General features: G+C 41.0%; 1 protein-coding gene across 3 annotated transcripts; it reads right to left on the reverse strand.

Moving 5' to 3' along the window:
• Positions 1-223: 223 nt before the first annotated feature.
• On the reverse strand, positions 224-23,446 carry EDRF1 (erythroid differentiation regulatory factor 1). Of its 3 annotated transcripts, none has more exons than XM_064663547.1 (25): positions 23,288-23,446; positions 21,740-21,948; positions 20,250-20,316; positions 18,936-19,061; positions 18,322-18,446; positions 17,819-17,978; positions 16,481-16,582; positions 16,077-16,198; positions 15,286-15,397; positions 14,609-14,756; positions 14,426-14,534; positions 14,024-14,135; positions 12,854-13,114; positions 11,406-11,477; positions 11,140-11,290; positions 8,799-8,987; positions 7,576-7,776; positions 7,058-7,276; positions 5,721-5,944; positions 5,164-5,322; positions 4,583-4,732; positions 4,198-4,351; positions 3,819-3,934; positions 3,050-3,213; positions 224-1,037 (listed from the first exon to the last, which is right to left on the reverse strand). In XM_064663547.1, exons 1-25 carry the CDS (start codon positions 23,351-23,353, stop codon positions 866-868), a joined length of 3,690 nt encoding a protein of 1,229 aa, XP_064519617.1. In that variant the 5' UTR covers positions 23,354-23,446; the 3' UTR covers positions 224-865. The 3 variants fall into 3 exon arrangements, with proteins under 3 accessions (XP_064519617.1, XP_064519618.1, XP_064519619.1); XM_064663548.1 differs by lacking the exon at positions 23,288-23,446 and adding an exon at positions 22,072-22,297; XM_064663549.1 differs by lacking the exon at positions 16,481-16,582.
• Between the last annotated feature and the right edge of the window lie 95 nt (positions 23,447-23,541).

Genomic DNA, 23,541 nt, shown 5'->3' on the forward strand with positions numbered 1-23,541 from the left:
TTTCAATAGTGAACCACATTTATTTGTAGAAGAACATTAGAACATCAGATACTGTATTTTTAAAAACTTTGTATTTCAATAATGTGTATTTCAAAAAACCCAGAGTCCTCACATGCTGACATAAGCCCCCCCCCAGATTTTTTCTGCCTTTCAAGTAGTTTTAATTCTCTTTTAATTTGCTGCTCTGATGAGGGTCATAACCAAGAAAAGACAGACTTGTGAGTTTATATTTAATAAATAAATTTTTATTGAAAAATATCCTCTCATTTATTCACAGTTTCAAGTCTGAAAAAGATAATACTGTTATTGATCAACTCCAACACAGCTGAAACCATTCACTTTCCAAAACAAAATCCCCGAGGTGGCCGATAAATTTGCAAGAGTCACATCAAAGCTTCAAAGGCACAACATTTTTGTGCAGGATCCTCACTGGAATAAAGTAGTGCATCCACATATCCCACAGAAGTTTCCCTGGGCTGACATCAGCAGTTAAACTGTTCCAATGCAGCCTTGCTTACAAAATATATTTCATTAAATACCAAACCAGAGCAGCTGTGAGGTTACATTTTTATGCAAAACATGGATATCACTGCAAAGCCCATTCCTGTAAGAGAAAAATCATTAATTTCTCCATGGTGAAGAACAGTTACATTTATATCCACAACTCCAACTTGGCATTTCAAACAAAGAAACGCTGGGAGCTGAACGAGTTTTGTTGGGATAAAAAGGAATCTGTGCTTTCCCAGGTGTCCAATGTAACAACGTGGTGATAACATCACCTCAATAAATACAGATATCCCATGGGAACACAGCCCAGTGATCCCATGCAGCAAGGCACTGGTTCTGCTGCTCTGCAGGGTTGCAGTCACTGGATGCCCCTGTTGCTGCCCTCAGAATTTGGAGCCAGCTGCTCCAGTAAATTCAGGATGAGATCCGTGCGTTCCAGCAGGGTCAGGCCCTTGTTGGCAGTCGCCCGCAGGAGCAGGGAATAAACCTGCTTGTTTGTCTTCAGAACCACTTCTTCTTCATTAATGCCCCTACAAAGAAAAGAAATCATACAAATTATTACCCAGCCATGATATTTTATTCTGCAAATTATCAAGACTGTTATTAAATAACAACACTGATGAGTATCCCTGTGGAACCACATGGCTGGGGTTGTGGAATCTCCTATTTCCTCAGCCCTCCCATATCCTGCTGTTTCACAGAACTGCAGTCAGAGCCCGCTCTTTATACTGCAGGAAAGAGCATAAAACATAAATAAATATTATAAATAAAATGTCCAGGCAGCAGTCAGGTTAATTGCAAGAACTTCAGGAATGACCGAGAAACATTGAAGCAAATTAAATTCCTCACCCACTTGGCAGAAATCAGACAGGTTCATTTATTATACAGAGCAGGTAGTCAATAAAAAGCCACTGAAATGCAAAGTATTTCTGGGATAAGTTACAAGAATTCCCAGAACAAAGTATTACTTTCAATTACTTTTCCCCTCTGATTTGCACAGCCAAGTTCTGTTCTGCTCTGCTCCTGCATTTCACTTTGAGAGGATAAACTGGTTTCATCCAGTTTTACTGCCAGTCTGCAAGTTTTGCTATCAAACGTTAATTTTCCCACATGTTCTCCTGTCCTCTGCACTTGAGACCCTGAAGCAGCATCTGTGAGCTCCAATTTGCTCCCTTTTCAGCCCATTATTAAGGCATAAAACAGACCTTACCTTCTGCAAAGCAGAAGGGAGGAAAAGCACACAAGATGTACAGAAGGCACTAGAAAGGTTAAATGAAAGGTAGCTTTAAGCTTGGCCTCAAAGTTTCAAGAAGTTGAACACATTTTAACAGTCCCATTTCACAGCATTCAAACATGTTCCCTGTGTGGAACCTTCACTACAAAACCCCACTCAAGAGACAATGACAACCAAGTCAATATGGGGGGAAAAAACCCTACAGACCAAAGAACGAGGTTTCTGTTTTACCACACTTGCCCATGTTATGAGACCAGAGAACTAAACCACTGTACTCAGTGAGCTGGGACATCTGCTCAGTGACACTCTGTGTTTCACATATTCACATTGCCACCTTGTGGGAGCTTTTTTAGGAGGTGAAAGCACCTGACACTGCCTAAACCAAGCTAAGAACACAGCTAAGGCTGTGTTCCCCTCATGTTTTCTGTTCACCACTCTCCCACTAGCAGCAGAATTAATTCATTTCACAGTTTAGTTTTAGCAAAACACCTCTTGCATCAGCAGCACTTCAATTCCAAAAACTACGAACTTCCAAGCCTAAAAGAATCCCCTAAAACTAATGCCCCTTTTTCATAACTTAACTTTTATATAACATTAGAAACAGCTCCTGCTCCCTCTCTATTTCCAGCATGACTGATGTGCCCACATTTCTTCTCAAGTATTCTGCTTGCAAAACTACACTGACATGTTATCATCAAGATAACTCCAGAGATCAGCAGCACACAGCAGGTGCTCTGTCCCACATGAAGCCCAGTCTCAGGATGAAGGACACCACATAATGCACCTCATTCCCTGGACAAAGTTTGATTAAAACAAAAGACAAGAAGTGTGCCAGCAAAATCACATCAGTTAAACTGCTTTGTCTGTGAATTTATACCTAGGAGAGGATTTATATCCTCTAAAGGATAAGTTAGATATGAATCACTGATGCTTTACCACATTCTGTGATACCTGTTTTGTGCATTTCAGACCACATTTACAAGTTAGTGTTGTCCTATTTGAATACAGCCATTCAAGTCTGACTTTTTTGTCCTCACTCCTGGACTGATATGAGGAAAGAGGAGAGAAAAAGCTTCCTGGGCACACTCAGTAAAGATATTTCTTGGCCATTCCCTCAGTTACACACAAACCCACAGAAAACATTCAATATTTAGACAATCAAGGCATATCTCATCTCCTTCTCCATGCAGAAAGGTCATCTCCATAAAAGAATATATATTACACTTCCTTAAACTTTAAGAGTACACAGTTTGTAGGGATTTGTGGATGACAATCACACTGACACACATGTGCCAAGGTTCAACTTACCCAATCTTCTTTTTGGTTGAAGTTAACAGTTTGATGGACTGGAGGAGAAGGAAGGACATTCTGGACTCAAAGATACTGAGCAGTTTCAAGACTTCTTCTTTGTTCAGGCCCACAGAGGAATCACTTGGTGACACACCCTCAGCAGGACTTTTGTCCTTGCTGATCTACAGGGAGAGAAACAACCAAAAACCATCTCACTGAACTCCACCATTTAGACACAGGTAATGAGTCAGAAAACCCCACCTGCAGGTGAGCTGAGTGGTAAAATGTGGAAAATAGGGACTTAAATACTCCATGTTTTGCCCAAAATTGCCAGGAAGGGATAAACACACGTCAGCAATTATTGCAAGTAATTATTGATTGAGGTATGAGGAACCTATTCACACTGGCTACAGACAGCCCTCCACATTTTAATAATTAATTATTAAATACACCACAGAGAAAAAACTCCCTTTTTTATTGGACATACATTCGGAAGTTCTTAGGTAAGGCTTTTAAGGGATAACATGGGCCCTTTAAGGGATAATAAGAGCTGCACAGAACCCCATTAACAGTTTTAATCCATCTCTGGATCATGTTGTAGAAGAATGTTTTTATCCACTTCCAGGCTAGGAGAGAACTGGAATAGATTCTAACTCTGTCCACACTATTTGAGGTACCAGCTCTGTGGAAAAGTAACCCAGGAATATTCTAACTGCCAAGTGACCAGTTTTTTGTGAATGCAAGAGCCAGAAGGGAGCAGGTATCACACCACTTGAGGTTCCTTTACCTGTTCACTTTCTGCCACAAGCTCCTTCCTGATGAGCTGGAAAGCACCCTTGGTTTTGGTCATTATATCCAGGGCCCCAAACAAAGTCTTTAATTTCCCAGCACTGCTGTTCTGACCTAAAAAAAGTAAAAATGAAGGACAAATAGCTTATTACAGACTGTACTTTTTCTTCCATCTTCAAGAGTTCAGGAGAAAAGCACATACTGTCCCAGTCAGCTGAAAACCAGCAAGATAAAAATGCCTTGTTTCCTCTCTTGAGGAAAATTCTATTCTGAGCAGCAGATTACCCCTGCACTCATACACAATGTAGGTATTTAAAAATGAAACCAAGTAGGCAGTGGGAGTTTGGAAAGCTGTTGTAAGGCAGAGCTACACTTACTGGCCATCTGGAATTCTGCAAAGGCCACTCTTTCCAGCTGCACACGCAGGAACTCACAGGGTGCATCCTTCAGGAGCTGGAAGAGTCGCACTGCTTTGCTGTAGTGAAGATCAGCAAGGACACGGTGTTGCTTCCTCAGGTGTTCATCTCCAACCTGCACTCAGAGTAGGGCACAGAGTGAATCCCAGACAGTGAATCCCAGTGAATGCAGCCACTAAAAAGCTGTATTTGCAAACTGCTGTGAAATACCACACATTTCTTTGGTTAAATAATTCAAATAAATATATCCCAGCTAGAGGTAGAAGGATAAATATCAACCTCCACACACACAGGATGTGTTAAGGATGGAACTGATGCAGAAAACCAACCCAGTGTGTACCAATACCTGGTTCCTCAGGCAGCTGTGGTACATGGAAGCCAGCCTGTGGTGGATGGTGGCAGCCCTGTACTGGCACAGGGGCTGTCGTTCAGACACTGTATCAACATCACAGTACTTCAAGGACTTCATCATGGCTTCACTCACTTCCTTCTCTATCTACAAAGTAAATAAATAAAAAAGCCCGAATTTAAAAACAAACCTGGGAGAGGGACTTTTCATCAGGTCATGTAGTGATAGGACAAGGGGGAAAAGCCTTAAGCTGAAAAAGGATAGATTTAGATGAGATATTGGGAAGAAATCGTTCCCTGTGAGAGTGGTGAGGCCCTGGCACAGGTTGCCCAGAGAAGCTGTGGCTGCCCCATCCCTGGAAGTGTCCAAGGCCAGGTTGGACAGGGCTTGGAGCAACCTGGGCTAGTGGAAGGTGTCCCTGCCTATGGCAGGAAACTGGAACAACATGAGCTTCAAGATCCCTTCCAACCCAAACCATTCTATAATTCCACAATTCCACTACCAATTTTGCTCCCTGTCCAGTTTTTCAGGAAGACAATTATACATTTTTCCCAGATGTGATGAATGCTCTCTGTTACCTGTTCCTGAGCCTTCCTTGATAATGGAGCATAGTCCTGCTGCAGAGTTGCCATAGTGAAGTAGGTGGTGGAGAGCTCCCAGTTCACAGAATCCCAAACAGCTGGATGCACATCTCTCTTACCCAGAGACCTTAATGCCTTCAGATAGTAGTCAATAGCCTACAGATGACAAAATCATGCACATACAGAGTTACTGCCTGTATTTCTAACAATCAGAAATTAATTTCCCTTTACTCATCATCAAAGGATTCTCAAAATACCTATCTGGGTCTTCTTCAGTATTTTCTTTACACCCATTTGGTAGTAACTTTAATCCTGATCATGCAATTCTCTCTCTCTTGTGTGTGGTACTACAGTACATTAAACATCTGAATGTCACAGCCCCAGAGCAGTGAAATCAAACCTCAGCAATAATACTGAAGCCTGCACAGCAAGGACTGGCATAGTATGAAAGCAGGATAGGTATTTCATCCAAACTTACACGTGTTTACCAAGGTATTGCAAGTAAAAGGCATATTAGAGAGTCTGGGCCATGCTAAAACCAGGGTGGATGTTACCTTATTGTAATAAAGGGCCTCTTCTGGGGAGAACTCCCTTTTGAAGTCCCCTTCAGCTGCACAGTGGGCCTGGGCACAGATCCTCATCAGCCTTCCTGTGTTGCACAGCAGCAGAGCAGCATTGGTGGCATCATCAATGGACTCAAAATTCTGAATTCCTTCTTCAAAGCAAGAGAAGCTTTTCTTCCAGAGCTGCTGCTCCGTCGTCGAGACGTTTTTACTCACTGGGGTGAAGGCACAAGGCTTAGAGACTCGTTCTTGAAAGGTAACTGAACAAATATTTCCATCATGTTGCCTTTCTCATAAATGACCTTTTAGAATTTAAGGGTGGGAAACAATTCTGAAGACCCAATTCATGGAAAATACTCCTAAGATTTCCATATGCTTGAGGGTTTAATACCTGAAGTGCACTACTACACATACTGTACTTCCAAAGAATTCCAATAACATTACACACAAAACACCAGGAAATCTACAGGATAAAGCAGATTTTGTTTCTGCAGTAACACTCAGGGTATTGGAGTTACTACTAAAAACTTAAAGCATGAAGCAAATAAAATGTGACTTCTACACACAAGTAAAATTCAGTATTTTAAGCTTTGACTTTGGCTAAATAACAGTTCTGCAAAGACCCAGAGATGATGACAAATTACAAGATTGAAAGTCCAACCCCAAATCCTTCAAATATTACTTGGACAAAGGTCACAGGAAACAGCTGGTATTTGGGAAACCACCTGTTTACACTGAACCACCAGCACCTAATTTGTTCTAGTTTATACTGCTCTGACTTGTGGACAAGATATTACTGGGTTTGCATTCAAAAACAAAACCCCACTGAACACCTGACCCTACAAAGCAGCTTATGCAACTGCATTTCCTCAAAAAAGCCCACCAAAAAATAAACCAGAAGGAAAGATTCCAAGGATTAACTTACCAAAAAGTTCACAGGCCGACTTTACTAAAGTTATTCTTATGTTTAATTTAAACTTCTGCTTGTTCATGCTGGGCTAAACCAAACATATCAAGAAGGCAACATGCCTTCCCTTTCATAACAGAGTTTAAAGTTTCCCTCATGCATTTTTGAGGGCATTCTAGGAATTTTTTTAAAGGAATTTCTCCAAAGCTGTCTATTCCCTTACTCAGTTTAGGCTCAATTAAGTACAGTGTACAAGTAATCTATTGTAGACAAATAATTAAAATGGATATTAAAGAACTACTAAGTTATTTAAATGTCATCTTTACAATCAGAAATAGATGAGCTTTTTCATATTATTTGTGAACTTGATCACTGCTGTAGCTCCATGAAATAGTCAGAAATGGAAAAAAAGGACACTTGCCCACTCTCTCTGTCTGCACTGCAGCAGCCTGGTTCATGTAGAACACTCCAATCTCATTCCTGATATTGCCCATCCTCTTCAGCACCTGGATGTGCTGCTCTGGGTTTTCCTTTTTTAAATTACTGAACAGTAAGATTTCATAAGCTGCTTCATAGCATTTGCAGCTGACAGAAAGCTGGTATTCCAAGTCTGTGGACAAATCCGTAGCCCAGGCAAACACTGGAAAACAAAATGCAAAGCCTGCATGTCAAACAGTATTTCCCAACATACTGAAATCTGGTAAATTTTACTTATTACTTAAAATAATTACTGTCTCTAGTAATTTTACAGCTTCAGGCTTGTCATCCAATATCTAGACAAGTATGACAGGCTTGAAAAGCTTTCTCTGAAGAAAACAGAAGTGAAGTGCAATAAACCCTCTGCCAGAAATGCTCCTAGTGCATGGTTTTGAACAAACACAACAAAATTACTGACATTTGTCACATATCCAAATTCTGGCAGTTGTATCAGGTTCGTACCTTGGCACCTGGATTCTCTGTGAAGACTGTGCAAGATCTCCTGATCTTCTTTAGTCTGGTAATTATATTCTTCAAGATAAGCTGCTCTGTTGTTTGCATTCTGAGCCAGCATTAGCTGGATGTCTCCACAAAGGGTTAAACACTGGCACAGGAACATCAACACCTCTGGAAGCATGCTGCCACAGAGACAGCAGTAGGTATCTGTTGGGGAAAAAATCCATGGAAGAGGGAGGGTGGAAGAAAAAAAAAATTACATATCCCAAGGCTTGACACAGACTGACAGTATAACTGGGTTTTATGTGACCTGTCTGCACACAGAGACTGTGACAACACAGGCTCTTCTCAGAACTAACCTATTTTAAACTCACAGTTGCTGATGGTTTAACAAGAGCACTCTGGTAACTACAAATATTAATCTCAGATCTGACTAAAGAAAAACTGACTTTCTACAGATTAACTCAAATGAGATACAGCTTGAAAAGTTACTATCCAAAAGGTAGAGCTAAAAGTTGATTCTCAAGTCTTTAAGAGACTGAAAGCTGGAGAGTGCTCTGAGTTATCAATAAGCATGTTGATGCTTTGTGCTAAGATCAAGTGGCTTTGCTTTATAAGGCTCCTCCTGCCCCAAGCTCTACAAAAATGGAAGCCAAATAGCAGCACTGTAGCACTACTGGCATTTCCTAATTGTTACTCTCATTATGGCACTATTAGCCTGAACAGTCTGATTTAACTGCTTTCCTTTTCCTCAAAATTTGAGTAATACTTGAAGATGTAGCTCATTTTAGAGGAGCATCCAATTCTGCTGATGAACAAGTCTGGTATTTCTCAGAGTCAAGAATGTATTTAAATGACATGGGAACCACCAGGCATTTCCAGGGAAAACACACCAGCTTGCAGGGATAGCCCTTAGAGCACAGAATACTGTCTTGGCCTTGGCAACAGGGCTGAATCCCCCAAACTCAAACGCTCTGAAGCTCCAAATCCACACTCAAGTTTCCCAGCCTGTCAAAATGGAAGCATCTTTCTATCAATCAGTGACTAAAGTTATCCTCACTACAGACTTCTGTCCTGAATAATGAGCCAGACACTTAGTTTAACTAAACACAAGGTTGTCAGACCTGTCACTGCCCACCAGTGGGATAAATCATGCACAGCAATATATGACATTCTGAGAGGTGTCTACAGGCAGTGGCACAGGAGACAAATCCCTTCTAACAACTTACCATGGCACTGCAAAGCCAGCTTGATGTACCGGAGTGCTCTCCCATATTTCTGCAGAATCATGGCAGCATCAGACAGGACATAATAAGCTTTTGATGATTTCAGAATGAGCTGGAGTTTCATTTTGTACTGCCACGATCCAGGAATCATTCCTGACTGACTGGAATGCTTACCCTTCTGAAACGAGCCCACTGCAACAGGAACAGAAGCTGATCAGTAAATCTCTCTGTAACACATGCCAGACACTGGACACAACTTCATCAGCTCAGACAGAATGGAAATTGCCTTATTACAGCCCTGCACAAGCAGAGTTATGGCAGCCTGTCTGCCACTACATTTATCATCTGCAAAATGGACCCAATGCTTGGCACTCTTCCACGTACTCCTCCTGCTATCAGGATGCTGGAACACAGTGAGACAATGACAGGGCAGCTCACCTCTGCCCTCAAACAGCTTGTGAAACACGGGTGCAGAGGCCAAGACTATTCCCTTAGGTAGCAGAAGAACAGAACAAGAAAGCCACAGGCAGAATTTGTCATGTTATCCAGCAAATCCTTAAGATAAATGTTCTGTTTCAGTCTTGGTGACAAAACCTCCATTTGTGGGTTTAGCCTCCAGCACAGAAGGAACTGGATAACCTGGTCTTTCCCACAAGGAAAACCAATGACTTTCTCATACTCATTTCAAGATATCCTCTGTGTAAGATTATGATGTTTTTCTTTGATGCTGCAGCAGTTATGGAACCAGAAAGAACAGGCCACTGATTTAAGGCCTGTACCTACCAAAGGACAGAATTTTGCCCTGACAATATTTGCACACAGAAATGAGTCTCTTGCTTGCAGGTGGACCTGCAAGGCCTGACTTGTAAGCCCACTATCTTCTAATAATATATAAGAAGTAAATACAGTAAGTAAAATTTTAAGCACTATTAGGACCAAAATAAATCTAACACAGTGACACCTCACACACACACACTGCACATACTCTATATACATACACTATTCTGAAATAGTTCAAATCAGAAATTCCAGAATTGAGAGCCCTTATCCTTTCTGTATGTATGTAAATACATACATGTGGCACAGAAACTACATAACTGGCCTCACAGAAAACAAACCCATGTACTGGAAAAGCAAAAGTCAACAAGTAGCAGTGCTGCTACTTCAGGGATGAACTCGAGCACAGATCCAGGAATCAAATCAAGTATTTTTTTGTGCAATATTTGCCTCCCACATCCCCCAGGAAGCACTTGTTTCTAAACTGAACAAGTGAATATGTGGGCACTCTCCCTGCCAGCTGGCAGGGAGCTGCAGTGTGTCATCAGTTCCAAGCTGTGAAGGCAGAAGACAGAGCCTGGCTGCAGGAGAGCTGCCATCAGCACACTGCTCTTGCTGAGCTGACCTTAGTAAAGCTTCTTAGGAAATCTTGGTACAAAAACACAACTTTCTGATAGAGGCCTTAAATTCTGTGGTCATGCATCTGATAATAACTAAGAAAACGTGTGTATATCTCCAGGTCATTGTCACCCCAGAGACAATCAAAAAATTGGAAGAGAAACACGAGGACACTGAAAGTCATATCTCAAAACTGAACTGGCTTATTATTTAGAGATTTTCAAAGGGAGAAAGGGGGGAGAAAGGTAAGAATAAAGAATTGTAAAAATAGGCAAGACAAATTTCTTTCTGAGCTATGCTTACAGGGCTCCTTGGCCTGCAGAGAACTCTGCTGCTTTCAGAAGAAAAGTCTTTCCTAGAACCTTTTATGTCACACCAGAGAAAAATAAAATAGACTATAGTCTGGAACCTCTGGAGTTTGGGTATTTAAGATAACAAAACATCTTTTATTTGCTGCTTCCTTTCACAACCCGTAGAGGTAAAAGAAAGAAAACAAAATCCTAGTTAACATTTTATATGCAATTCAGCAGCAAGCATAATGTAGGAGCAAATCCTGCCAGAAGGCAGAAGTTCTTCCAGGAAACATCCAAGTCACACACGAAGAAATTAAGACTATTTTAAAAACAACCCACAGAACTTAAGGTTCTCTACATACCAAAGCCCAAAATATCAAGCCCTTATGGAAGTCACCTGAAAGCCACACCTTAATAGGATCCAGTAAAATTATGTGTTTACTCACAAAAGACTCTTTGATATGCAAAATATCCCAAATGAGCTTCTCTCTTCATATTTAAAAAGGAACAGACTGTTCTCCAATTTTAGGTGTTTGCTTTTCCTTAGGCAGTCGTGTAATTAGTGACTTAAGCACACTGCTTTGACAATCAAAATAAAGCAGCAGCAGTTTGTGTTGGCACTGGAAAAGTCTTATTTGCACAACAATACAACTTACTTTTGTCTAAAAATAAGGCCATCTGCTTTTCCAGACACTCGGGACCACCACTGGTGGATTCATCTTCATATTTCAAGGGGATTGGAGTGCTGGGGTCGGCTGCTGGAAGGTCACCCTCCTTTTTAACACTGCTGTCGACAGACTTCAAGCCCTGCAAAAGGAAGAAATAGTTTCACTCACCTTGAGAGCAATATTTAGCAAACATGGAGTAGATCAAGAGTTGGGTGGTGGGTGAGGGAGCATTGGGAAGCTGACAGGGAACTCACCTCCAGGACGTGGTTGAGCACGAGCCGGCAGCGCTCCTCGGTGCCGTGGCAGACTGGGAATGCACAGCTGGGCTTCATGGGAGCAGCAGGGAAGGAAGAGAATGAGTGTTCACCATGGGAAATATGAAAATGACTGGCCAGAAGATGCAAATGAGAGGCAGCATTAAGGAAAAGCATTAATGGGACACCTGAACTCTGTGCTAAGAAGTGTCACAGTGTTTCTCTCCTTTGCTCGGGGAGCAGTTCATGTACCTGGGCCTCTTGGTCCCTCCTGGTAATTCCAAAGACAGTGGAAAGCAGGGATGACTCTATTCCATAACATCATTAAAAAAGCATCCAGAGAGGGTCTGCATTGCAGACCCTGGAAGATAAGCAGATTCAATACCACACAGAAATCATTTATTCAGCCTACATGAAGTTGCACTTTTGTCACCTCTGAACAACTCAATGCCCTGGAGTTTTTTGGGGAAGTTTGTACTTTTGTTTTCTTCTGGGGTAAAGTAGAAAGGGAAACTCAAATGTTTCTGCATCTGCACAAATTGTCATGTTTTCAACTGATGGACCTTGGAGTGTTCATAATTAAGACAGCAATAGCAGTTACAAATATTTTTAGGAAATCATCATCTTTGCTCCTCAGTACAGATGTTGGGAAAAAGTTTTCACTTTTGACCATTTAGAGCAATTTCATAATCACATCCCTACCTAGGGAAGGCAAGTAGAACATCAGAGGTAAAATGTTATGAACAGTTTCTTCACTGATCTTCCCAGATCCTTGTGTTCCTCTACTTTGTTACAATAATGTCCAGGAAGTGCAATGAAGGCAGCACTGTTACAATTCTGATTATTGGTTTATGAAGCACATATATCCCAAGGAACTTTCAGGAATACTTTGGATATGCATCCAGCTGTTTCCTTAGACACCATATGTATACATGTGCAGAGTAAAGTGTCATCTCTAGTTTAAAATTAACTATAACCAAAATTTCAAGGAAATCAAAATTGCTGTCTTCTGACCAGTTACCTTGGAAAGACAAATAAAAGCATGAATTCAAGGACTAACTCTTTGAAAATGAAGTAGCTGATGCTCCTGGAGAAAAGATCAAACATTAAATGTAGGTCCAGAAAAAACTACTAAGATACCCAAGGTATCCACACAAACTCATGGTCATCTCAAAATGGCCAAGGGTGACAATTCTTTCTCTACTGCCAAGACAGGAATATGCAAAATTTTGCCCTAAAGAACATATGGAAGATGGTAGGGAAAAATCTGCATTAAACTGTAAAATTCAAACACCTCAAATTTTATGAGCAGCTCATGAAAAGTTTCTTTTCCCCCCTTCAGTCACCCTGAAGACAAAACTAACAGGTAACTGAATTTCACTGCCCAACTTTGTCACAGGAACTGAATCTTCCCAGAAAACCCCTAAAACCCCCCCAGTGTCACTCACACGTATTCGATGCACAGACTTGTACTTTTCTGGCACTGACAACTCTCCAACAGATTTGATTATTGCCACTGCTTTATTGTCATCTGGGGGGTCAGAACTGTTACTGTAGGAACCATTTTCATCACTGTCTGGCATTTCTTCCTCTTCCTCGCTGTAACTCTCATCAGAATTTCCATTTATAGGGAAGTCTGTACTGTCTTCTTTTTTAGGTTCATCCAACTGAAAAAGCTCTGATAACATGTAGTTTGCTGAAGCAATAATCTTTTTAAAGAACAGAAAAAAAAGTAAGTCATTTTCAAGGTATACTTTTCTTCTGAGACAAGAACAATATAAATTATCTTAGAATAAGGAGGACAGAGCACATGCAAACAGGTGCTTAATCACCTGTAAACAGAGCCTGATCAAGTTCCCTGAGAGGGAAAAAGATCCAAGCCTAATCAAGTTTAGAAGAGAATAAAAAAATCAACTGGTAAAGAATGAGCATTGCCTGTTCTAAGAGCTTGTAGATAACAGGAGACAGCACAAGGATCTTATGCAAACAAAAAAAAAAAATTGAAGATTCTACTGGGATTTTGAGGACTTTTCACAGCTTTAGAAGGAATCTACGAAATTCTTAATAGTTTACAAGAGAAGGTGTAGCACATATTAACTAATCAACTTTAAATACAATTCAGGTTTTTCACATCACATTTTTGGGATTAATTTTCAATGGAAAACAGCTTAAATCTAAATCATTTATAGACTGTCTAACCCAACCCACTTGCTGCAAGCAGGTTGTCCAGTTGGGATGGAGATTATAACCTCTCTGGTTGACCTGTTCCGACTTTCAGCCACTTTCAGAGCAAAAATGTTCTTATATTCACATTTTACACTGTCTCTCCGAGATCTGCTCCCAAAAGGCTCCTTGGGAACAAGAGTAAAAGAGCAAATGTAATGCCAAGTTCCTTTTTAGAGAAGGACAGGAGACTCGTGCAGCAATGAGGGTCACCAAAGGCAACTAATTAAAGAAAATAGCGTGGGAATTCTTTAAACACAAAATCAATTTTTAAGGATTATAAATAAATTTAAAATCTCTCCCTTGAAAGGAGGAAGAAGCACACACCAGGTGCATTACGATGACAGCATTTCCATTTATTTACACAAAAGTACAAGAAAACACAGAATTCTTACTTGAGGGTGTCTGCCATTGTCCAATAACTTCAGACAATTCAGGAGCAATGTTCTGATAGTGCCATAGTGTTTCTTGTTCTGGTTTTTCTTCAGCATCATATTGCAAGCAACTCTGAAAGAAAGTTGAACAAAACAGTAAAATCCCTGGATAATTTCTTTTTGCTTAGAAGAAAAAGGAGCTTCAATTCTACTGCCAATGTAGATCTGCCAAACTTTAGGATGGGTCTACAACTTTCTTACATGGAGGAATGCTGAAAAGGAGAAAGTCTGTTTTGATTTAATAGGACTGAAGTTTACCAGGTTTATGTGTGTGATTGTCATTTGAACATGATTTTTGGTCTGTATTCTTAATACAACTGCACCAAGAACTAAGTATTAGGACAAAAATTATGAAAAACTCACTTGTACAGAAGAATGGCCACTGGCATTGTAAAAGGGTTTTGGTATTTGTCTTCTGTCTCTTCACAAAGTGTGGTGAGGTCATAGAGCTTTACTATATCACTCCCACTTGCTGCAAAATAAAATCTTTCATTAATCAACGTGACTTTACCATATATCTTTTCAAATTAATCTAAACCTACTTACCTTTAAACAACCAATAAGTATGTCCTTCTTTGGTGCAATTTGATTTCAGAAAAGACAAGATATTTTGAGCAATATCTTTTATCACTTTGGTCGAGAAATTTGAGTTTTCCAAATTGGGAATATCTTCAGTCTTGATCATTTCATATTTCTGCAAAGAATGCATGTTAAAACTCAAGATTAGGAGGGTTTTCTGCCACCTACACCCCCAAAATTCACGTATCAGTGTCTCTATCAACAGCTAAAAGAAACAAAGGCTACAATTATGGTAAATTGAGTTAATTTCTATGATTTTAAGCAAAGACATCTTGACTAAACTACTCAATAAAAGCTTTCAGAAGGATCCACTTTGTGACAAACATGGTAAATGGAGAAAAAAAAAGATGTCTTGGCAAGATTTTAAGATGTAAGATGATTTCTGCTGTTGCATTTTTTATTTTTGCCTTCACTCATATATCAGGGGAAGAAGGAATCTTGCATGCATGAAAGGGAGGGGAAAAAAGAACACTATTTTTAGATGACTGCTGCAAGCTGTCTAGAGGCCTCTCATTCTGCAGCACAGGATTTTTGTAATCTTTTTTTGTCAGAACAGTAGAGAGAGATCTGCTACAACTGAAGCCATTTCAAAAACTAGAGAACAGATTATTCTATTGCCCCCTAATGCAAAGGGCCAGACTTACCTGAACAATTCCATTCACATGAAAGCACATCACAAGCTCTGGGACGTTGCATATTAAGTTGTCCAACCAATAGTCAATTCCTGTTAGCACATTTATTGGCTTGTTGTTATCCCTGAAACCAAATATTTCTAGTGTTATTTAAGTATTTATTTACTGCTGAGAGTACATTAGGGACGTTTACTAATGGGATTTAGATTTAAGTTACCTGAGAGCGGATGGATACTAAAACAATTATTTGTGAATTGTTATAACAATGAGCTGTATCAAAACAGATTTACTGATCTCTCCAATGGAATATGCTCACATTCCATCAGCAGTTTGCAATTTTTGCCCACACTGAAACTTGAACAAGTTTCAGATGTCACATTATTACCAACATATGTACTTAACAAGGTCTAAAGGAATAGCAGTATTAGCTGCAACTAATTATAGCACAAATCATCTCCCAGACCTTCCTCACAGAGCATGGTGCTATTAATTCCTAGATGTGTCTTAAAAAGATGACAAATACACCAAGTGAGTTTCAAGTTTTTGCTCATTCTTTGCCTGTGTAGAGGTAGGAACAGAAACACTAGTAACCAAGTGATCAACATCAAAGTGTGACTGGAATACCTCTGTTTTACTGTTTAATAATATTTTAAGTACTTATGCCCAACTTACTTATTAAAATTCAGAGTTCCAGTAGGAGAAATTACTGCCCTCTTTTAGAAAAGCAGCAAAAAACACAGATAGATAAATAGGAAGCAAAGCAACAAATCAGTCAAGGCTATTTCCTGAAGTTCCAAGCTCACCTGAGACGCAGGCTCACAGCAGGGTATCTCCCACCTCCAAATATTGGCATGTTTGATCCCACCAACATGTGGATATCTTCAAAGGTCCACAAGATATTACGGACAAAGTCATTTTTAAGCCCCTTCATTAAGAGAAAAAAGATTTGGTCTATAAATCACTGGCATCAGACTGGGTCTCTGTGACATTCTGTGGAATTATGAGACAGCAAGAAGCCAAAGCAGCAACTAAAAGACAGCACGTGATGAACTAGGCTACGCATTCACGGGAACTGAAAAGACTCAGGGTGCAGATGCCACAAAAGCTACTTCTACAGGGGACTGAGGTTCTCTCTGGGTTCCAATTTAGACCAGATTTGAAGTGTGTGATGTTCAGACTGGGGGTTCAGATCTCACAGATATCATACCTGACTGTTTTCCCCGTCATTGAACAAAGGAGTCAGGTTTTGTTCTTTGGGGGCTGAGGCCACGTGCCCCACTATATATGAGGGTTCAAGAGGCACATTTCCCTGTGGAAAGCACAAGGATAAGGAGTGATTCTGCTGCTGAGGTCAAGTTAGGCCATTCAAAGAGAATATGAACAACAAAAGCACATAAGGGAAAAACCTTTACCTCTAACATCTTTAAATAAGTATGTATTAAACTACCACAAGCCTCTAGTCAGTGACTAGAATGCTTCTTTTCTATAGATAGCACCAAAGTTTTCTGTACTTGATTTATGCACTCAGAGGATCTGGAAAGAAATCAGAAAGTGTTCCTAGGAACTCCTGATTAACCCGGGGGCAGCACCAGATTATCAGTCTCCAGAAGCAAAACCTCTTTCCTGCTGTTTTATTTATAAATTAAAGAAAATCACAGTGTGCTGCTCCACAGCTTCTTTATGATAAACAGTCTGCTGATTGGGCAAAAGCTGCTCAAGAGGGTGGAAGGGAGAAGTAGTCCTTTTTCTAGCAGCTTTTAAGTACTGAAATATTTCTCCACTTTGGAATATTGCTACAGCACAGCACATGCAGTTACATTTTTATGGATAATGAAGGTTAGAAATTCCCTAAGCTGGCTGACCAAGACACTGAGTTGGTAATACTGTGCAAGCACAACTAGAGCATCATTATTCTATTAATGCAGAATGAATACAACAGATATTTCAACCTTTCCAAAACTGAATCAATTCCTGGTTTATATTACTCAAAACCCCACAGGAATTAACAGTTTTCATAAATAAGTTTAGCCACAGATGGAAACCCTGACTTAGGGCCTGATAATAATCAGTTTGTTGCATAATTACTATAAACATATCCCTTTTCATTTGTGTAATCTCATAGTAAGTATTTTTAAATGCTGCTTAACTGTTTTGCAAACGTTTTCATAGATGTTCATTTTCCTCTTCCCCTAGTAAATTAAAGGCCACAAAAGACTGATTTTAATGGCAGATTTAAAAAGAAAGGCCAGAACCTTAAGCTTCCACACACACTTTTTGAACATCATTTTAGATAAGGTCATTGATGACTCCTCCTAGCCAAATGCTTTATTTCTGAGCAATGCTGGAATAAATAACAATTTAACATTACAGCCACAGTACAAAGTAATTTCTGAAATTTGGAGCTCTGAAACACTGGCATAAGCTAAGCTGCACTTCCTGCCAAGTTCTCCTCATGCCTTAGTTCAGCTCTTTCAGCATTTCAGCATTTCAACATCTGTGTCTCTACAAACACTGAGGTGCCACATAAAACATTCTACACACCAACCTGGTTGGAGGCACCTGGATCTTCAGATAACGAGGAAGGCATTTCAAAAGGAGCTGGCCAGGAGGCCCTTCCTGCTTCATCACTCTCACCTGCAACAGGACCCTCCTGGTGCTGTTTGGAAGTGGAAGGAACAGGCTGAGCAGCTCCATCACCATTAATGCTGACAAAGAAACATTGGAAAGTTCAGTTGACAATATGCAAACAGATCCATTTTAGAGTTATGTTTGATGCACTGTTCTCAACAAATGACTTGGCTAATATGCAGTTAATTAAGTCAGGCTGTTTATTTTATGCTTTAATACTTCAATTTTAAAGTAAAATACTTCAATTTCTGGTAAAACATTCACATGTTATTTCCTGATCTCGTCCCTCAACTTCCTCTGTGTAAGGCTAAGTCAGTAAATAAGACAGACCATAATGGAATTTTAACATTTACTTCAGGACCAGAAATGAGGCAAAAGTAAGTGGTGCAGAACTCAAGATTCATGCAGACAGAAGGTTACCTGTAATACAAAAATTTAGAAAGTATAGCCTTCTGGTACCAGTGTTCTTTACTCTTCTTTTTTCTTTGCCACTTCTGATCAATCAGCCTTTGATAAAATTCTTTCAGCCACGTCCAGTCCCCTGTCTAAGCAGTATCAGAAATAGGAAATTAAGATCAAAAAGCAAAGTAAAAAAAGTGTCTTATAAACATGCAAATACTCATCCAAAACAAGAAAAGAAATCCAGAAAAGAACTTCATAGCTGAAGTCCTGAATTGGTCATTATTGAAAATTTATCTTCTAGAAAAGTTCTTACTGAAAATTTGACTTCATTAGAAAAGTCATAAACACAAGAGGTGACACAGTAACAAATATTTATTAAAAATGAAATTAATCAAATAGTTTAGCAATACTGAAGTAATTACAGGAAAGTGGGACATGGAATTTTAGTCCTACAATACCCTAAATACAGGACATCAGATGTGGTCCATGGCTAAACTGATTGCTGCAGAACAAAGCACCTCTGGCACTCACATATGATCCTCAGGAACTTCCATACATATTTCCTTGCTGGCTATTCTGTTCCTGAAATAATGCATTTTGATGCCACACTTAACAAAAGCCAACTGGGTCACCTGAGAGGATCTCATGAAGAGCTCCTGAATATCCAGCTCATCCAAGAGAAGCGTCCTCCCGATGCGATGCACGGCCATGCTCACGTGGGACTTGCTGTAAGGGATCTTCAGGAGCTTTTTAATGTTCTGGCAGGAGAAAAGTCAAAAGAGACAATATTCAATGTAATTATACTGCACTGTAAGACAATTCTTCGCAAACTAAGGCTCCATCAACGCTGACTTGGGAAGACAAATACCATCACTCCAAACATCCTCCCTTTATTGTTCTTTCCCCCAGCCCCCTTTGGTCATTTGGGGTCACCTGTCCTGGCCATGATTCCTCCCAATTTTCCAGGCACCCCCATCCCCTCACTAGTGTGGCAGCAGAAGCAGGAAAGGCCTTGGCTCTGTGTAAGCCCTGCTCAGCAGTAACAAAAATATCTCTGTATTATCTGCCCTGTGTTCAGCACAAATCCAAAGCAATCCCAGACCAGCCACCAGGAAGAAAATTCCCTCAGCCAAAACCAGCACACATGCTCAGGAAAGTAAAACCTTACAGTGACAGTGATTTTAAACCATTCCTCAAGAAAATACATGTGTTGAGGTGAGAGAACACAAATGACAGGGAGAGAGAGACCAAGCAGTCAGTAAACACTACACACACGATTTAAACATGTTCTGTCTTTTGATAATCATGACCAGCTATCAACAAAACATTACAAAACAAATGCAAGTGGATGGTTTGGATTTTAAAGCTTTATCTTCACCACAGGAATAGCAACACTTTGTCGGGTGTCCAGAGGAATCTGGAGAGAGATGTAAGTCTGAATACAAATCTGCCAAATCTTAACACAGTAAATGAGTGTGTATGTTCCTTCTGAACAGCCTCATCTGAATTCTACAGGTATTTCCACCACCAAAAAGCTGACACAAATCAGAGGAAAGAAGCAGCAAGTTGGAGGGCAGCTCTCTCTTCCAGATATGAATAGAAACAGAAATCATCTTCAGAGTAATAATTTACATCAGAATAACTAATTTCAAACACTCAAGACAACTGCCTTGCAAGAGTGATGTGCTACATTCACTAAACTGCATATTTTAGCTGGAGATTATTTGTAGAAACCCACAGAAAATATGATTTTCTCTCTGCATCTCTTACTCAGTGATCACAACTCCCTTACATGGCAGGGCAGAAGTTTGGGAATCTGTGTTTCACTGGGGGATTTTGCTTTTCCTCAAAGGACACAAAGATGCCAGAAAGCCCTGACAGTATCTTAAAATAAAGTTTATGCAATATAAGAGTTTGAATGACAGAACTTAAAAAGTTGTACATACCTCTGAATCAGACACCACATCTACATCATTTCCAACTGAGTCAATGAAGTCATAAGCCATCCCAAAGCTTTTTAAAAAAAATATTACAAGTTAACACAGGTGCAGCATGACATTAGAGACCTGGGTTTAAGTCTTATTAAATCTTTGAAAGGTTTTTTCATCAAAAAAAATAGTCCAGCTAAACATCACCAAGTGTAATGAGACTTAAAATTAATGACCAAAACAATTTCATTTTCATACTCTACAAGTTTTTCAAAGATACCTTTGAAAGTGCTCAGATCTGATTTCAAGACATTCTAAAATACTTGAAGTTTTGTTGAATTCAAGAAAAAATTGAAGTGTTTGTTAAGACAGCTATGGGAAATCAGAGAAATTGAGTTATTTCTTTAAAAAGAAGAACAGTTTTTCAAAGAGTTTCTCTCTAAGGCATTAAGCCTGTTAAATACTTTAATTTTAGTAACTGTCATTTAATTTCACCTCTCATTTTTCAAAACTGCTCTGCATGTTGTAACAGACACATCCCTTTATATTCCTCCACCCTCATTAAGGCCTCTCTAAATTACAAGCTACTTAAGTTAGAATATTTCAATGTACAGATCATTCTTTAAAATTAAACCAGATATTAGTATAACCCCAAAAATACATGATGTGCAAGTGTCCAAAGTTATACTTGTGCTATCGGCTTTTTAATACTGACACTAGAGAGAGATTCAACAGCCAGCCTCTATTTGATAAATAAACATAATATCGAAAATAAACAGGAAAAAATCATAAATCCCTGAAATACATGTTATCCTGCTCAAAAAAGTACAGCTCCTAAAAGAGATTATGAGGATTTAAACACAGATTTTCCATAAACTGTTTAATTTCACTAACTGGTTGACTTGGTATGAATTTGCTTGTTCAGCACAGGATTCGAGCCTCCTCTTTATGAACACTCTGAACTCAAGTCATCCAACTGTTTAACAAACATTCACAGTGAAAGGTAACACTGCTTTTTGGGTTTGCCCCTTATTTCACCTCCTCTGTTCACTCCTGACATAACCAGGAAATTCCATTTCCCATTACTTTGTCAGATCCAGTTTGTAAAGATCCAGAAGAGCTATAAATTGGCTCTTGGCTTCCAAGGGGAAGCATATTTGTTCCATTTTCACCTGTTATCACAGGCAGGCTGGCTGACCGAACCAATGCAGTTTAATTTTGGCCAACCAGTGAAGAATATAAAATCAGCTTGACTGTCTCAGGCAAGGTGTCAACACGCACTTGAACAAAATAATCATCCACAGCATTACCAGCATCATTAATCATTTACAAAGGAGACAAGATTAGAGCATAAAGGTAAGAACTCAAGATGAAAAAGTAGCGGGAGAATGGTTAAGACAAAGCAATAGCTTGTTGCTATGGTAAAGTCTGTACTTTACCCTTTAGATGACACAGATTCCAAGTTCACTATTAGAATTCTTCATAAAGGCCTGGAAGAAAATAATTACCTTGAGAAGGGTTTACTTTTTTTGCTGTTGCCCAGAATGGTTGTCCCTGCTGGCCCCAGCTTGGCACTCTCACGTAACCAGTTGGCCGGGGGGAGCTTCAAGTCTGTTTTCTCCTGGAGCCGAGCAAAGGCTGCCTGTGGTGGGGCAGAGGAGTATTTCACCACTGCACTGCTCTTCACTTCATTGCCTCCAAGGAACAGCACCGACCCCTGGTTTGCAAAGAGAAATCAGCCTTTTATTTATAAAATGTTGGCAATTAAAACTATCAGGCTTGCTCTCTAATCAGGTATTTTTAACGGTAAGTGACCAAACCCAGTCCTGTATTCACTTACCTCCTTCTCCTGCATGTGCTCACGAGTATTTCAGTTATCCTGAAATGTGTCAAACACAAGCTCCACTTCATGAGTTATCACAGAATCATTAAGGTTGGAAAAGAATTCCAAGGTCATCAAGTCCAACTTATGCCCAATTCCCACCTTGTTCCCCAGCCCAAAGCACTGAGTGCCACGGCCAGTCCTTCCTTGGACACCTCCAGGGATGGGCACTCCACCACCTCCCTGGGCAGCCCTTTCCAATGCCTGAACACCCTTTCCAGGAAGAAATTCCTCCTGATTCCAACCTGACCCTCCCCTGGCCCAGCTTAAGGCTGTTTCCTCTCCTCTTGTCCCTTATTCCCTGGGAGCAGAGCCTGAATTCCACCCCCCCTGGGCTCCCCCCTCCTGTCAGGGAGTTGCAGAGCCAGAAGGTCCCCCCTGAGCCTCCTTTTCTCCAGGCTGAGCCCTCCCAGCTCCCTCAGCTGCTCCTGGTGCTCCAGCCCCTTCCCCAGCTCCCTTCCCTTCCCTGCACACACTCCAGCCCCTCAATGTCCTTCTTGACATGAGGGGCCCAAAACCTCCCTCGGGATGTGAGGTTTGACCTCAGCAGTGCCCAGCACAGGGGGAATAGTCACTGTCCTGGTCCTGCTGGACACACCATGGCTGACCCAAGCCAGGTGCCACTGGCCTTCTGGGCCACCTGGGCACAGTCACGGGGCTGAAGTCCCATTAAGGTCAGCTCCCCATGGAACGTGAAATCACTCAGAAAGGCCAAAATTAAAACATAACTCCCACTAAAGTCTGAGAAAGTAAGTGTTGACTAACACCATGCGTTCACTAACACCAACACTAAAGCTAAACACTCCAAGTAATAACAAATAAATAACCCTCGTGGCTGCCTGTTTCTTGCTAAATACAGCAGAACACGCGGCTGCCACACGCGTGTGAGAGGCTCTGGAGTGACACACGTTAAGGGAAAAGCAGCTCCACGGGACACCACTTACGTAAATGCGATGCACTCAGGAACAACAACAGCAACACCGCTCGCAATTAGCGCTTAATCATAATTAGCGAGCTGCCTACCGCACTCCGGCCCTGACAGCGGCATTCCAGACTGGAAAGAGGATCAAAGCCACCACTTAAATTAGAGCACCACTAGGGGATGTGTTCGCAACCACGGCTCGTAACCCCCCTGAGCGCCGCTCCCTCACGGCTCCCCCTCTACCGCCCGTACCTGCTTGGGCTCTTCGGCGTCCCCCCTGAGCGGGGCAGCGGCGCCCGCGCCGCAGGGCTCCTCCATCGCCCGGGGCTGGAGCGGGAACAGAGCCGGGAACGGGGAACAGGGAGCGGGAGCTGAGGCGCTTCCCGGAGGCGGCCGGTCGGGAACAGCCACCTCTCGCGAGACTCCGCGAGAAGGCGCGGGGAAGGCGGGCTCTGGGGCGGGGCCGTGAGGGGCGGGGGCGGCACCGGGAGGGGCGGCGGCCACAG

This window comes from Pseudopipra pipra, chromosome 8 (assembly GCF_036250125.1).
Source record: "Pseudopipra pipra isolate bDixPip1 chromosome 8, bDixPip1.hap1, whole genome shotgun sequence".
Taxonomy (NCBI): Eukaryota; Metazoa; Chordata; class Aves; order Passeriformes; family Pipridae; genus Pseudopipra; species Pseudopipra pipra.

Bases quoted from the DNA above. Each gene is read 5' to 3' on its own strand.
- EDRF1 (XM_064663547.1), bottom strand. From the start codon at position 23,353: ATGGAGGAGCCCTGCGGCGCGGGCGCCGCTGCCCCGCTCAGGGGGGAC. The intron at 15,398-16,076 runs GTGAGCTTGGAA...ATTTGGTTTCAG, and splicing joins GCTGTGAGCCTGCGTCTCAG to GGATAACAACAAGCCAATAA. The intron at 13,115-14,023 runs GTAAGAATTCTG...TTCTTTAAAAAG, and splicing joins ACAATGGCAGACACCCTCAA to ATTATTGCTTCAGCAAACTA.